This window comes from Sus scrofa, chromosome 1 (genome assembly GCF_054392235.1).
Source record: "Sus scrofa isolate SSC_HxYL_T2T_F1_AM1 chromosome 1, Sscrofa_HxYL_maternal_Yorkshire_Landrace_v2.0, whole genome shotgun sequence".
NCBI classification, from domain to species: Eukaryota; Metazoa; Chordata; class Mammalia; order Artiodactyla; family Suidae; genus Sus; species Sus scrofa.
This window is the reverse complement of record NC_139383.1, coordinates 286,054,681-286,069,360: the sequence shown is the minus strand read 5'-3', so window position 1 is coordinate 286,069,360 and position 14,680 is coordinate 286,054,681. Positions and strand designations below refer to the sequence as shown.

General features: G+C 56.4%; 1 protein-coding gene across 13 annotated transcripts in view; it reads left to right on the top strand.

Moving 5' to 3' along the window:
• AK8 (adenylate kinase 8) overlaps positions 1-14,680 on the top strand; it is a 128,047-nt gene that overhangs the window by 3,505 nt on the left and 109,862 nt on the right. For all 13 annotated transcript variants that reach the window (XR_014830010.1, XM_085000224.1, XM_085000216.1 and 10 more), the window contains 2 exons: positions 4,225-4,274; positions 7,309-7,422. Coding sequence is in view for 12 of the 13 variants with exons in the window: in XM_085000224.1 (XP_084856350.1) it covers positions 4,225-4,274; positions 7,309-7,422 (164 nt within the window). In the remaining variant the exon portion in view is untranslated. The remainder of the gene's footprint in view (positions 1-4,224; positions 4,275-7,308; positions 7,423-14,680) is intronic.

The following is a 14,680-nucleotide window of genomic DNA, read 5'->3' as shown; positions in this document are numbered from 1 at the left end:
CACCGGGCCTCCTCCGTGAGGCCAGCCCGTGGGGCCTGAGCCGGGTCAGGGCGTGCGTGGGAGTGAGGGGCCCCGAGCAGGATGCTCCGTGTGGTTCCGAGAGCCCCAGCGGTGCCCTTTCTGAGCCCCTAGTCAGGCAGAATCGAGAAGCCGTGCTGGTTGTGAGCGGGTGTGCCGTTGGAGGGGGGGGTACGCCCTCCGGTTCTCTGGTGGGTGTGGCAGGGAGGCTCCCCGACTCTGGGGTGAGGAGCCCCGTTGCTTCCTGGCGGCCTTGCTGCAGACCCCAGCTCGCCTCCCAGGCCTCACCACGTGGCCTCTCTGCAGCGCCCTCAGCCCAGGCTCTTGGGCCCAGGTGTTGCTGAGCTCTGTTACTTGAGGGCTGCTGGGAGCATTCCGGCCTGGGTTCCGGCTGTTGTCCTGCTTCCGCCAAATCCATAAAGCAAAGCTGAGTCAAAATAAAGTAGAAGTTCAAGGCCAAATAAAGGCAAACTGAAAGTGGGGTAAGACTCAAAGAGCAAAGCGGAAGCCTGGGTGCTGGGAAGTGCGGCTCAGGGAGGCGTCCCCCCAGCCACCCACCTCCAGGGGCCCCTCCGCACCTGGCTGAACAGGTAAAGCCGAGAGTCGGCGAGAGATCACTGCTCTCTCTTGGCCTCAGTTTCCTCCTCTGAAAGATGGGCATATCTGGTAGTTGAGATGGAGGCTGCCAAGCTCTGGCCTGGTCCCTGGCGACTGGCTAGTGACACTGTGGAAACGGATGACAAGGCCCTGATGCTCCTGCCGGGCTCCAGGTGGTGCCTTGTCAAGTGTCCACTTGTGCAAAGTTTAATGCGATTTTCCTAAGTTAAAACTGTATTTGAGCAGTTCCCACATGTCCCAGCAGGTTCAGGCTCCGGCGTTGTTACCGCAGTGGCTGGGGTTGCTGCTGCGGTGCAGCTTCGGTCCCTGGCCTGGGAACGTCCACGTGCTGCAGACGCGGCCCAAGACCCAACCAACCAACCACCAAACTGTACTTGCTACTAATACAACCACTTGAACTCTGGACTTGAGTGGTGGTAGCCCTTGCACCGCTGGTTTGGAAACTGCTCTCCGGGGCGCGTGTACACTTGGACCTGGAACCTCAAAGCATCGCTGGTCTCCCCACTAGAAGTTCAAGAACTGAAATTTGAGGCGCACTTCATCCTCAGCTTGTAATCTTGTTCCTCTGTGTGCACATGTGAGTCTCAGTGTCAGGCAGCCACTCCCCCAGAATTTGCACACTCAGACGCCATCTTCCTGTTGTAGACACAACTCCCTCCTGTCGGCTGGACAGTCGTCTTGGGCACCGGCCTTGAGCCACCTCTGCCTCCTCCTCGCCCATTTCCCCGCCTCCTTCCACCCTCCTCGGCATCCCTTCCCAAGGCTGCCCTCCCCGGAGCCCTTTCTCCTTTTGCCACCTTGCACCTGCTCTGTAGCTCTCCAGCAGGGTGAACACTTCAGACCCTCCTCGTTCAGCTCGAGCTGGAGGCTGGCCTCCTGTTTGTCCTCCCCCCTCACTGGTGTCGGCGATTTTGGCCCAGACGCTCAGGAAGTTGAGTCATCGGATCCCAGTAACCACTGTTTCGAGGCGTTGATGTGTTCCCGCAGCCCTCTGCCCTGGCTCCCAGACCCTGGGCTGGCAGGGCTGAAGGGCGCTGAAGGATGGGGAAGGATGCGGAAGGGTGCTGGCATTTCTTTGCCCTTTGGCTCACGTCCCAGCCACTTAAATGAAGAGGGAGCATCTGTGGGCTTTTCCCTCCCAGGCCAGCAAGTGAGGCAAAGACCTGGGAGAAGGAGGTCAAGGTGGGGAGGAGAAGACCATGCCTCTGGGATGTCTCTAGGAGTGGGGGAAGCAGGGAGCAGTGGTCAGGAGAGGCACCCTGACGTCCAGTGGGCATTTCCACTGCCCCGGGCTCGTGGGGCGGTCGGTCCTCCCTCCGGCCGGGCTCGCGAGCCCGCGCCTCCTGGGCGCGGGTGTTGGGATGGGGTTCGCTGTGACACACAGTGGCTCGGCCAGTGGCTCCTGTGGAGGGAGAGAAGGTGCTGGACTCACCCTGGCGAGCATGCACATGAGGGACGAGGGGAGCCACGCGGGCTGGCGGCCCCTTCACTGCCAGAAAAGCAGATTTAGTACAAAGTGAGCATTTACAGTAGCCCTGGGCAATATTAAAGCAGGCGATGGTGTGTATAATGGTATGTTTCGTTTTTTATCAAACGTTTGTCCAAGAAAGCTGTGTATTAGAGCTCCAATACCTAAGGGTTTTCTTGTGAATTTTAAATCATGCTCCTAGTTAAACCTCAAAAGGATCTGTGGATGGAAAGGTTTTTTGATTTCCTTTGAAGTGGGTTGAAGAAGTTGATTACTCTTGGCAGTCAAGCAGCCTTTTATGACGCTGTTTATAAATAATTACTCATGAGCAGGGCTGGAGTTTCAAGGTGTTAGGTTTTAAGAAACTGAAATTAATCACATAAATGTGTGCGAGAAATTAGGTGTGGAGCAAGCTCTGGATGTTCCCCTTTTAAAGCATTTTCATAGACGTGTACAATTTGGGTGCCACTTACAGGCGCCCGGAAGGGGAGGGTTTTCCCAGCAGCCTTGGAGCCTCATAAACTTTGTCAAAATGAACGTGCAACTTGGGAGGCACCTCGTTCCCCAAAAGCTCCCGGCAAGGTGCAGCCCCTTGTCCTGAGTCCCGCAGGCCCGCGTCCTGGGAGCTTCGGCAGAGGCCTGGTTGAGAGCCCAGGAGAAGTAGCAGGGCGGTGGGCACACAAGCCAGAGCCACACCCCCACCCCACTCCCTTCCTCTGGCTTTGGCAAGCAGCTTCTCCCCGTGGTCCGTGGTCCAAGCGAGCTCTGTGTCAACGTACCAGGCTCCTCCACCCTTGACCCCCCTCCTTGCTGCTCAAACGCCACCCCTCCCCCCAAGCCTCCCCTGGCGCCCTGGCTTCATCTCTCCTGAGTGAGTGTCCATAGCGGCGCCTCATTGCCAGACTCATCTGTCCCCCAGGGTTGGGCCAGGTTAGCAGGCAGAGGCCGAGGCCTGATCCCCCACCTCAGTGCTTCCCACGGTGAAGGGGACAGGTGATATGATCAAGGTGGCACCTGGGGAGGAACAGCACGGGTTCACCTGTCCAGTCACTGGGTTGTGTCTCCGGGGTTTGGACCCAAGCACACGCCTTCCAGCTCTCTTCTTCCTCTTCCTCTTCCTCTTCCTCTTCTTCTTCTTCTTCTTCTTCTTCTTCTTCTTCTTCTTCTTTTTTGTCTTTCTGGCTTTTTAGGGCCGCACTCACATATGGAGGTTCCCAGGCTAGGGGTCTAATCAGAGCTGCAGCTATCAGCCTACGCCACAGCCACAGCAATGCCAGATCCAAGCCGCGTCTGTGACCTACCCCACAGCTCACGGCAATGCTGGATCCTCAACCCACCGAGCAAGGCCCGGGATGGAACCCACAACCTCATGGTTCCTAGTTGGATTCGTTTCCGCTGCACCAGGACGGGAACTCCCCAGCTCTCTTCTTAAGACGCTGGACTCTTGTCTCCCGGGGCCAGGACCTACTCACTAGTCTGGTGGTGTCCTAAGGAATTTTGCGGGTCCAAGAACCTTCCAGAGTCAGGAGAATGAAGTCGGTTGTCTCCATTAGCCTAGAAATGTCCCTATTTGAAAACAAAGCCTTTCCTATCTGGGGTTTTATACATCTGGCCCATACTCTCCAGGCTTTTCCCGTTATTTCCCTCTGTAAAGTGATGGGTGCTGGGGAATACAATTTGCTAAATAAAGAGGCATAAATACAAAAAAAAAAAAAAAAAAAAAAAGAAAGAAAAACAAACCCAAACAAACCCTTGAAGGTGGATTTACATAAAATACAGCTTTATTTGAGAGCATGTCCCCGAGACAAAGTCCCTGTTTAAAATGCTTTATGGCGTTTTGGGTCCCACCTGTTCTTGTATTTATTCGTTTGGCAAACACGTTGCCGCGTCCACGGCCCCTTGGAGACGGAGCAACAAACCATCTCCGTGATCACGTAGCTGTCCACACCCAGAGAATACGTTCTGCGGTGAGCGCAGCGCCGAGCCGCGGGCTGACAAACGGCCGCGCCACTTCCAGAGAGTGAAATCCGGGGAGGAAGGGAGGAGGTACAGCGGGCGCGGCAGAGCCGGGAGCTGGCTTTGGCGGATCGCGCAGTGACACCCCCCTCTCTGCTCCACAGTGCCCAAGATCCTCGTGTTAGGCCCGCCCGCCTCGGGGAAAACAACCGTGGTAAGTGCCTCGCGTCGAGTGTTGTCCCGCCGTCATCGCTCATCTGTCCTGCGGGGCTGGAGCGAGACCGCCCCTCCGTGAATGTTCGGCGTGACCGGGCTTTCCTTCATCTTTGCTTTCTCCCGCTTCCCATTCTCTCATCACAAGAGGCAGTCTGTGCTCACAGCAGAAACCCTAGAAAAGAGCCACACGAAAGACAGAGACCCGCCATCCAGAGATGGCGCTCTCGCCGCATCCCGGGCTTGGGCGCGGCTGCCCGTGCCCATCTCTGCTCACCCTTCCCTCCCTATGGCCTCAGGATACGTTTCTAGAAGTGCTGGGTCCCACAGCACGCACACCTCCAAGCTTTTGGTGTGGAATCTCCAGATTCACTCGTAAAATCCCAATCATGAAACGTTTTAGCCACAATGAGAGAAGCAGAGAAAGTACACCAGAAATCACAAGCGCCCGACCCCCAGACTTTACCGTTTATCGTTTTGCCACAATCGCTTTGATGGTTTTCTCTCCATTGCAAGGACAGCTCAACTTGAAAGAGGCAGGGAGTACCCCTCATACTTCACTCCTTTCTGTCTCTCCTTCCTTGAAGGCAACCCCTTCCTGAAGCTGAAGCTTCATTTCATGAATGGTTTTCATCTTTAAGCTCCTTTTTTTTTTTTTTAAACAGCGCACCTGTAGCATATGGATGATTCCCCCCTGGGCTGGGGTTGAATCAGAGCCGCTGCCAGCTTACACCACGGCCACGCCGGGTCTGAGCTGCATCTGTGGCCTACACTGCAGCTTGCGGCATTACCTGATCCTTAACCCACTGGGCAAGGCCAGGGATCGAGCCTGTATCCTCACAGAGACACGGCTGGCTCCTTAACCTGCTGAACCACAGCAGGAACTTCACTTTAAGCTCCTGTTTTAAGCGCCCAAACCGTCTTCAAATTTGTAGTCACCTGAGATGGAACATTCTGTTTTTTTCTTTCAAAAAACCTGGTTAGGGAACATCAGTTGACATTGGTTAATGGTGAACCCCAAGGCCCTACTGTAGAGCACAGGCAGCTGTATTCTTACCTTGTAACAACGCATAACGGAAAAGAGTCTGAAAAAGAAGAATTGTATGAATCACTTTGCTGTGCTCGGGAAGCTAACACAAGACCGTGAGTCCATTCCGTCGGCACATATCAATTCAGTACAGAAGCACCGGGGAACGCCTCCTCGATGACGGCATCACTGCTGTCGCGCTCCTCCTGGGGCTGGGCGATGCGCAGGTGTTTTCCCTGACGAGCTGGCACCTCGCTTTATTCTGAAAAGGGACGAAGATGGCTGGTGCCTACGTAAAACTACCTGCATCGCCAGGCTTTGGGGTTAGCATAGCCAGCTGTTCTGCTTATCTGTCGCCTACCTGCCTGTCCACCCATTCATCCGTTTGTCCATCTGTCTCTTTGGTCTTTCTGCTGTGTCCCTCGGGATCTGGCCGTCAGCACTCACTCCCCTCTGCCATCTGCCCAGTCACTGTTTCACTGTTAGAAACCAGGGGCTCCCCGACCTGGCAGTTGCTGGCATTAGCTGATGTTTCAGTCACAAGGTTTTTGGCAAAGCCACTGTCCCTGCCCCTCTCCTCTGCATGGAGATACGCCGAATCTAATGTTAGCCTAGGATGGTGTGTGCTAAAATCCGAACCGACAGCCTTACGCCCTGAGATGCTGCTAACATTTCCCAGCGCGAGGAGCCTGGAGAATCAACCTTCATACCTGCCCCGGGGCACTGACTTCAGGGCCTCCTGAATCATCCCGATGCTTAAATGGTTTTTTTTTGTTTTTTTTTTTTTCTGTCTTTCGTCCTTTTAGGGCCGCACCCGCGGCATATGGAGGTTCCCAGGCTAGGGGTGGAATCGGAGCTGTAGCCACCGGCCTACACCAGAGCCACAGCAATGCCAGATCCTAGCCGCAGCTGTGACCTACACCCCAGCTCACGGCAATGCCGGATCCTGAACCCACTGAGCAAGGCCGGGGATCAAACCTGCAACTTCATGGTTCCTAATTGGATTTGTTTCTGCTGCGCCACGACGGGAACACCTTTTTTTATTTTGTTTTATTTTTTATTATTTTCATTATTTATTTATTTATTTTTAAATGGGTCTTAATCTTGGTATTAAGAACATTTTGTGGCATGATTATTCCTTAAAATGTATTCTTCCCTGGTCGAGTATAGTGTCGTCAATGAGCTGGCGTCCACTTGGCAGGGATAGGTCATCTCCCAAGCTTTAGGAAAGACCATGGGTTGTGATCCCTGTTTAGCTCCTGCCCCTGTATTTCCTGTCCTGAATCTTTCTTTTCTTTTCTTTTTTTTCTTTTTTTTTTTTTTTGTCTTTTTGCCATTTCTTGGGCCACTCCCGTGGCATATGGAGGTTCCCAGGCTAGGGGTGCAATCGGAGCTGTAGCCACTGGCCTACGCCAGAGGCACAGCAACTCGGGATCTGAGCCGCGTCTGCGACCTACACCACAGCTCACGGCAATGCCGGATCCTTAACCCACTGAGCAAGGGCAGGGATCGAATCCGCAACCTCATGGTTCCTAGTCGGATTTGTTAACCACTGCGCCACGACGGGAACGCCCTGAACCTTTCTTAAGAACTCATGCCCAGAGTTCCCTGGTGGCTCAGTGGGTTAAGGATCTGGTGTCACTGCTGTGGTTCAGGTCGCTGCTATGATGCGGATTTGACCCCAGGCTTGGGAACGTCTGTGTGCCCCAGGTGTATGACAAAAAGAAAGAAGAACCCACGATCCGCAGAGCTTGAGAAGGAATGTCAAGGGTGGTACAAGCGTAGGTCTTCCAAGTCCCCGAGAGCCAGAGGCTGGCAGAAGAAGGATGGCAGACAAGCAGAGTTCTAAGGCCGGGAGGCACGTGATGGGCGTCTCTCCCTTGGCGGCCTCCTTCCAGCCAGAAGTGCGATGCTTCCCCCGGCCAGGCTTTTCTCGTAGAGTGTGGAAGGACTGGGCCCTTCCTCGCTGCCCTCACAAAAATGTCCCTTTCCTCTTCCCTTTCTTCAGGCAATGTGGCTTTGCAAACATCTGCGTAGCAATCTTCTCAGCGTGGAGAACTTGATAGCAAGACAGTTTTCCTCTCTGGCGGCAGGTGCCAGGCAGCATTATCAGAAATTCAAGGTAGGATGGGGAGCAGGACGGGGTGAGAGCTCCCGGGGCTTCCTCATCGCCTGCCTCCCTCAGCTGCTTTCCATTTCCTGGTGGATTAAGTGGGAGAAAAGGCTGGGGTGAAATGAGATGCAGGCGGGATGCGACAGAAGGAAGGAGAGCCTCCTCAGAGAGGGCCCCGATCCTGGTGGGCATGGGTGGGCCCTGCGGTGGGAAAGGACCGTTAGTGGTCTGGTACCCCTGGAGCGGCCCTGTCCCGCCCTTCTTACCGTCAGCCCATCAGCCGGGGACGGGGTCGGGAATGTCTCCATCCCCACTGATGGTGGTCCTGCGCTGGCGGGGGGGTAGTTTTTTTAATTTTTAAATTTTTATTTTTGTCTTTTTATGGCTGTACCGGCGGCGTATGGATGTTCCCAGGTTAGGGGTCGAATCGGAGCTGTCCCTGCTGGCCTCGCCACAGCCACAGCAATACCAGGTCCCAGCCATGTCTGCGACCTACACCACGGCTCATGGCAACGCTGGATCCCTAACCCACTGAGGGAGGCCAGGGATTGAACCTGCGTCCTCATGGATACTAGTCAGATTTGTTTCTGCTGAGCCACGACGGGAACTCCCTGGCAGGGGGTTGATAGGGCAGTGGCCCGGCTCTCCCAGGGGTAGAAAGACCCTGTGTGCTGTGGCTCGGGGGCACTTCCTCCCACCCCACCTGCACCCGGGCACCCCTTGGCATCCAGGAGGGTTGGGTGTCAGTTGTGAAATCCCACCAACCTGTGCCTGAGAGACACTTTCATAGGGCTTGAGCGTGTCGGTGCTTTTAAATGCAGATAGAAATTTCAAAGGAACTTCTCAAAATCCCCTTTGGATTTGATTTCTTAGTGCTTTCAGGCCGATGTGACAGAGACTGGGTGGCTTGGAAGCAGAACCTGTCCCGCGGTTCTGGAGGCTGGGACGTCCAAGGTCATGGTGCCCACAGACTCAGCGTCGGGCCACAGCCGTCCCCTCACCGAAGCTTCATGTGGCGAGGGGACGAGGGGACCCTCTGGGGCCTGTTTTAGGGGCACTGATGTTCGTGAGGCTCCACCTTCACGACCTGATCGTTTCCCAAAGGCCCCTCCCGACGCCATCACCTTGAGGGATGGGCTTTCCCTGCGTGAACCTGGGGGCACCAGCACTCAGACCAGGGCAGCGGGGTGCTCCCTCAGGCGTTCTTCAGCCGCACCCCGGCTTTCCCCGGGTGTTTGTGGTGGGGGACGGCTGCCGCGAGCCTTTCCGGGCCTTCCATCCTCCCCTCGCCGCCTCCGTGCAGGCTGTGCTTTGGCTGCGGAGGCCGAGGCACTGCCTAGGGCCAGGGCAGCGCTCAGGCCTCATCGGGGCCGCCCAGGGCTGGTCTCCCGCCCGTCTCTGGTCACCCTTCCTCCAAGAACTTGGAGGGAAGCTTCCAGGCCTGGTGGGCTGCCAGTGAGTGATGGCCGGCCACGTGGCCCTCAGCCCTTGGTTGCAAGTGGCAGAGACGTCCCAGGCTGCCCGGGCAGAAGGGAATCTGAAGGTGACAAGGGGCTCCCAGCCCTGGTAGAAGAGCCTCCTGGGCTCTGTGGGCAGGAGCCAGGCCGCACCCTTGGCCCCCTCTGCCCTTCGAGGCCCCTCGCCTTTTGTCTCCGTTCTCTCCGCCACTCTCTCCTCCTCGGCTGCTCATGACCTCCACCCTGGTTCCCGGGTCTTCAGTTCCGACCCCCCACAAGGGCCGCTCCAAGGCCAGATTTCCAGAAAAGGGATCCGCGTGGGCCAGCTGGTGCGGTGTCCGCAGAGCCAGGCCAGCTCTGGTAAGGGCATGTGAAGCAGGCTGGGCAAGGCGCACGGCCATGGCCAGGAAGGCCGGGTAGGGTGACGGCCGCTCCCGCGGAGGAGGGGTGTCGCTCCGGCAGACTCCCAGCCTGAAGTTTGCCGATAGTGACCGTTCGATGGAAGAGAAGGAAGACCTCGTTTGGCAGGGTCACTGCCACGCCCCCTCCTAAATGGTGAGCCAGTTTTAGAGCTGCTTAATCCAGAGCACTTCCCGACCCCACGGGGCCTGGCCGGTGCTCTCGGGGGCTGGCGGGGGTGGGGGTGGGGGGCACGTGATGGCCCTGCCCCGCTCCCACCATCTCGCAGGGGTCAGAGTGCACAGCTCTAGTTTGGGGGAGACCAACTTTGGGGGTTGGGACTATGGTTTGGGAAAGGAAGTGGTTGTCTCATTTTCTGCAAAAGATGAGCTTTTCAGGGTAGAGGGGGGCAGGCTTATTTCTAGGATAAGGATGCTTTTATTAGGTTTATAAAATTCAACAGAGAGGAGGGAGTTTAAGGAAATTCCTCCTGGGTTTCATTACTCTAATTATCAGCATATTTCAGACCACATCGAAGTGCTTTCAAGGGTGGCTTGTTGGGGTTCTTTGGTTTGGAAGCGTGGGTGGAGGGAGGCTGGGAGGCCGGGGCATCAGTGCTGATCAAGGAGTGAAAGGGTCTGAGGAGCCGAGACGGGCGCGTGGCCTTGCCGCAGACGCCCGCAAGGCCGCTCATTAAGTGCTGTCTGTAAAGCTTCTGCTGATTTGGAGCCTTTATGGCTCTTTTTGCAGCAGTGATACCTTCCAATAACGTGCTTCTTTCTCTCCCTTAATCTGGCTCTGCCTCCTACACAGAAGCCTCCTGCATCGCAGGCGTTAACCAGGACATACCATCTTCGGAATTTCCCAACGATTTCTTTCTTTCTTTCTTAAGGGCTGCTGCCTAGGCATAGGAGGTTCCCAGGCTAGGGGTCCAGTCGGAGCTACAGCTGCTCCTACGCCACAGCCATAGCAATGTCAGATCCAAGCTGCGTCTGCGACCTACACCACAGCTCGCGGCAACGCCGGATCCTTAACCCACTGAGTGAGGCCAGGGATCGAACCTGCAACCTCATGGTTCCTAGTCGGATTCATTTCCATTGTGCCACCACAGGAACTCCCCAAACGATTTCTGAAATACTTCCTAATCACCTCCTGTATGTCCAGCACCACCCTGCTGTGCCACGGGAGACCCGAAGTTGAATTCCTTCTCTTTGCCCCTGGGAACTTCTAGTCAGTGGGGGACACCGGGGATACCCCACCCAGGAGGCAGAGCCAGGAATCCCTCACGCTTGCTTAACAAATTCATTTATTCATCAAGTGTTCTATGAGCACCTGCTATGCCCCGGGCATGGCTGTGGGCTGGGAAGGTTTAGGGGCTCCGTGGAGCCATCACCACAGTCACGCTTAGCAATGATGTAGAAGAACCCAGAATCTGACCAAGGACCCTAAAACTCACATGGGCAGGCATCACTGGAGGGCGCTAGGGGTTCAAGGTGACTGGGGACGGGAACCAGCTTTTTGGTTGGTTTGTTTCTGGCTTTGCGCTAAGATGCTGTAAAGATGCTCGGGAGCAGTGAGAACGTATAAGGACCGTCGCGGCTGCCCCTGGCTTCAACCAGCTCCGGCTCCCAGACGCCCCATCTCCCTGTTCCCAGATTACTTGAAGGCAAACCCATGTGGCGTGCCAATTCCTCCATCAATGTCTTGTTTGATACCTGCTGAGAGGCTGAACATACAACGGCCAGGCCACATATAAAAACAGATCTCTGGGAGTTCCCTTGGTGGAACAGCAAGTTAAGGATCAGGCGTTCTCTGACTGCTGTGGCTTGGGTTCGATTCCTGGCCCGGAGCTTCTGCATGCTTCAGGCGAGGCCGGGGTTGTGGGGGGTAGATCTCTGACCCACAGCCTGCAGCAACTTGCCCAGGAAGCCAGTGGCTGGAAGTCAGACTTGGCAGAGTCAGACTGTGCTTCGAGTTCAGCCCAGGGTTGTCAACAGTAACCCCTGTGACTCCTGGTCCCAAGTGGCCAGGACTTGTTTACTGTTCAACTGCCAGCTTCCCTAACCTCTGTCCCCAATACCCTCCCCTAACCAAGTGCACAGGACACCCTGCTTCCAGCTGGCTGCCTCTGGTGTCCCCACCTGAAGCCTCCTTTTCACCATAAAGCTATTCCTTTCGTCTCCTTGCCTTTAGTCTCTGCCAGACACAGTGGGGCTGGCCAGCTCCCTCGCTGGAGCGACCGCTGACTACAGTCTGCTTTCCTTACTCTGCACCCCAGAAGATAATGGAACCTCTTAATCACACACACACACAGAGACACACACACACACACACGCATACACGCACACACGCATTGACTCGCCTAGAAAACTTAGCAATATTTCTTCAGTGTCCACTCGGGGGTCCCACGGTCCTCAGCCGCTCCCCGACTCAGCCTGGGCCCAGAGCGCTCGTGGAACTCCTCCTGTGTCCTGCCTCCTCTCCAAGCCCACCGAGGCCGCCTTTGCGCCCTGGGGCTCCCCTCTAAGTTAGCTGGATTCACCAGCTCTGTCAAGTCCACGGTCCCCATCTGCTTCCTGCAGTCCAGTCTCTGAGCCTGCCATCCGATTCACCGTCACAGACACCGCCGGATGGCTCTGGTGGGCCTGGCGGGTGGGGGTGCGGTGTCTCGGGTGCTGGCCCTGCACGTGCATGAGCCGGAGCCTGAGTCCCACCTCGCTTTGGCCCAGGGCTCCTGGAAAGCTTCCACCCGGCCCAGGCCCCTCTGGGAGGTTAGGCCGCACAAAACCTAGTGCTGCTGGGGTCTGATCCCAGGAGGTGATAGGGAGGAGAAAAGGTGCCATGGGGGAGGATACCGCTTTGCGGCGGGAGTGGGGTGTGGTCGCTCTGGAGGGTTTTAGATTTCTACTAGAAAATGCCAAATAGGAGAGAAAAGCTTTATTATTGAAGTCCCTGCAGGAAGCATACGTATCTGTACGTTTAAAACTGCCCATTCCAGAGACGAGCCACTGAGTGGCATGTTAGCCTCTCCTGGGCCCCCTCGTCTTTTCCAGTCTGAGTGCCTGGACGCAGGGGGCCAGGCATCTGGATTTAAACACACTCCCTAGGGAATTCTCGCGGGTCAGCTGGGAACATACCCCAGGCGCTATTCCCCTTTCCCATGGCAGTTCTTACTTTTCCAGCACAATTATTGCTAAATCAAGGTTTCTTTGGAAGGCAGCTGTTGCGTTAGGGCGGAATGGCCTGTGTTTTTTTGTTTGCGTTTTTCTTTTTTGGCCTCCCTGCAGCATGTGGAGTTCGCAGGCCAGGGATTAGATCGGAGCCGAAGTTGCAGCAATGCGGGATCCTCTAATCCACTGGGCCGGGCCAGGGATTGAACCTGTATCCAGGCGTTGCAGAGACACCACCGATCCCATTGTGCCACAGTGGGGACTCCATGCTTGTTGAATGAATAAATACCCTGTGCCTCAAAGGCTGGTCAGACCAGAAGGAGCCAAAGCTGGATTCTTCCTAACTTTAATTCCATTTAAAAATTAGGAATCCGGGAGTTCCCGTCGTGGTGCAGTGGAAATCAATCTGGCTGGTAACCGTGAGGCTGCGGGTTCGATCCCTGACCTTGCTCAGCAGGTTAAGGATCCGGCACTGCTGTGAGCTGTGGTGTAGGTTGCAGATGCGGCTTGGATCCTGTGTTGCTGTGGGTGTGGTGTAGGATGGCAGCTGTGACTCTGATTCGACCCCTAGTCTGAGAACCTCCATATGCTGGGGGTGTGGCCCTAAAAAGCAAAAAAATAAAAAACAGTGAAAATTAGGAGTGTGATGTCACCCAATGTCCCCAAGTGCCCAGTTGTCGGTCACCATTTTCTTTGCTATCTGGGTAACAGCACCCCTGTCCTTATCCTGCCCCGTGGACACAGACGCGCCGTCCCCTGCAAGTGGTTCCTAGGACCTCTGGGGTCGCCCCTCGGTTCTGCTTCCACGTCCTCGGGATTGTCTCTGTCCCCTGCGGCCCCTGCGCCTCCCTTCTCGCCGCTCCCCATCCTGAAGGCCTCCCGAGACGGCCTGGGGAGCTCTGTCCCTCCCTATCGGCCCCCAGGCCCTGGCGCCGAACAGGCCTTTGTGGAGGGTTTGGGGACCTGGAGGTAGTCACAGCCCAGGATGGGGCCGATCACCCTGAGGACCAGTCTCCGTAGCGCCTTTGAAAGCTCCCTGCCCTTGGAGTTCCCCTTGTGGCTCAGCAGGTTAAGAACCCGACTCGTATCCATGAGGACGCGGGTTTGATCCCCGGTCTCGCTCGGTGGGTTGGGGACCCGGTATTGGCGTAAGCTGGGGTGTAGGTTGCAGATATGGCTCGCACCCTGTGTGGCTGTGGCATAGCCCACAGCTCTAGCTCCAATTTGACCCCTAGCCTGGGAACTTCCATAGGCCGTGGGTTTAGCCCTAAAAAGAAAAAAAAAAAAAAAAAAAAAGAGAGAGAGAGAAAGTTTGCCACCCTTTGCTGCTGTGGGGTCTCGCTTCCGGGTCACCCCCCTCTACAGGCCTGCCGCGCGCCCTGCGGTGGGGTCCTTGCTCTTCCTTCAAAGCCTCACCTCCCGTCCCCGGTCCTGCCCTCAGAACCGGGAGAGCTCCTGCCATCTAAACCGTGTGCCGGCCCCGGGAAGCAGCAAGGACTTTGAAATGAGAGTTGTCTTTAAAGGATTCTCTGATCAGTTCTTAAGTGAGCTCAAGCCCAGTCCCGGCACACACCGCCCCCCCGCCCTCCCGCCCCCCACGAGCAGCCCCTTTATGGGCAAAGGGGTGGGAGTTGGGCAGACCCAGAATCTTCCCCCTTCCTCTCCCTGCTCTGCTCCAGACACAAGTTCATACTGTCAATCAAGATACCTACAGCCCCTGACACAGGACGTCAGGGCCCCTGAGGCTGGGGCCACGCGGACTCCTGTCATCCTGGGGAGGAAGCCCAGGCTTGGGGGCATTCAGAGGCGTCCGGGCGCAGCACCAGGGCCCGAGCCTCCACACCTGGCTGCTCTCTGGGACAGGGCAGCACCTCTGTGCTTCACAGGCCAGCAGTTCTGTCCTGGCCCGGGTGCTGGGCGCTGGAAGGAGAAGAAAGGTCCACATTGGAGCCAGTTCTCGGTGACCAGCAGGGGTGCACCGGGCTCCATTAGTTTGTCCCGTTTCTCCCTAAAAGCCAGCTTTGGGGGCTGGGATGGGAGAGCATGGCAGAGGTCTGGAAGGAGGGAGCCTGATTCCTACAAAGACAGTTTGGCAGGGCTCTGAGAAGCGGCCCCCGGGAAGCCCCCGCCGCTGATGTGACACATCAAAGCTGGCACTGAGACAGCGCAGAGGCAGGGAGCGGCGGGGGGCACCCGCAAGGGGCCGCGCTCAAAGTCGCAGGGCTATCCCCTGCCGTGTGG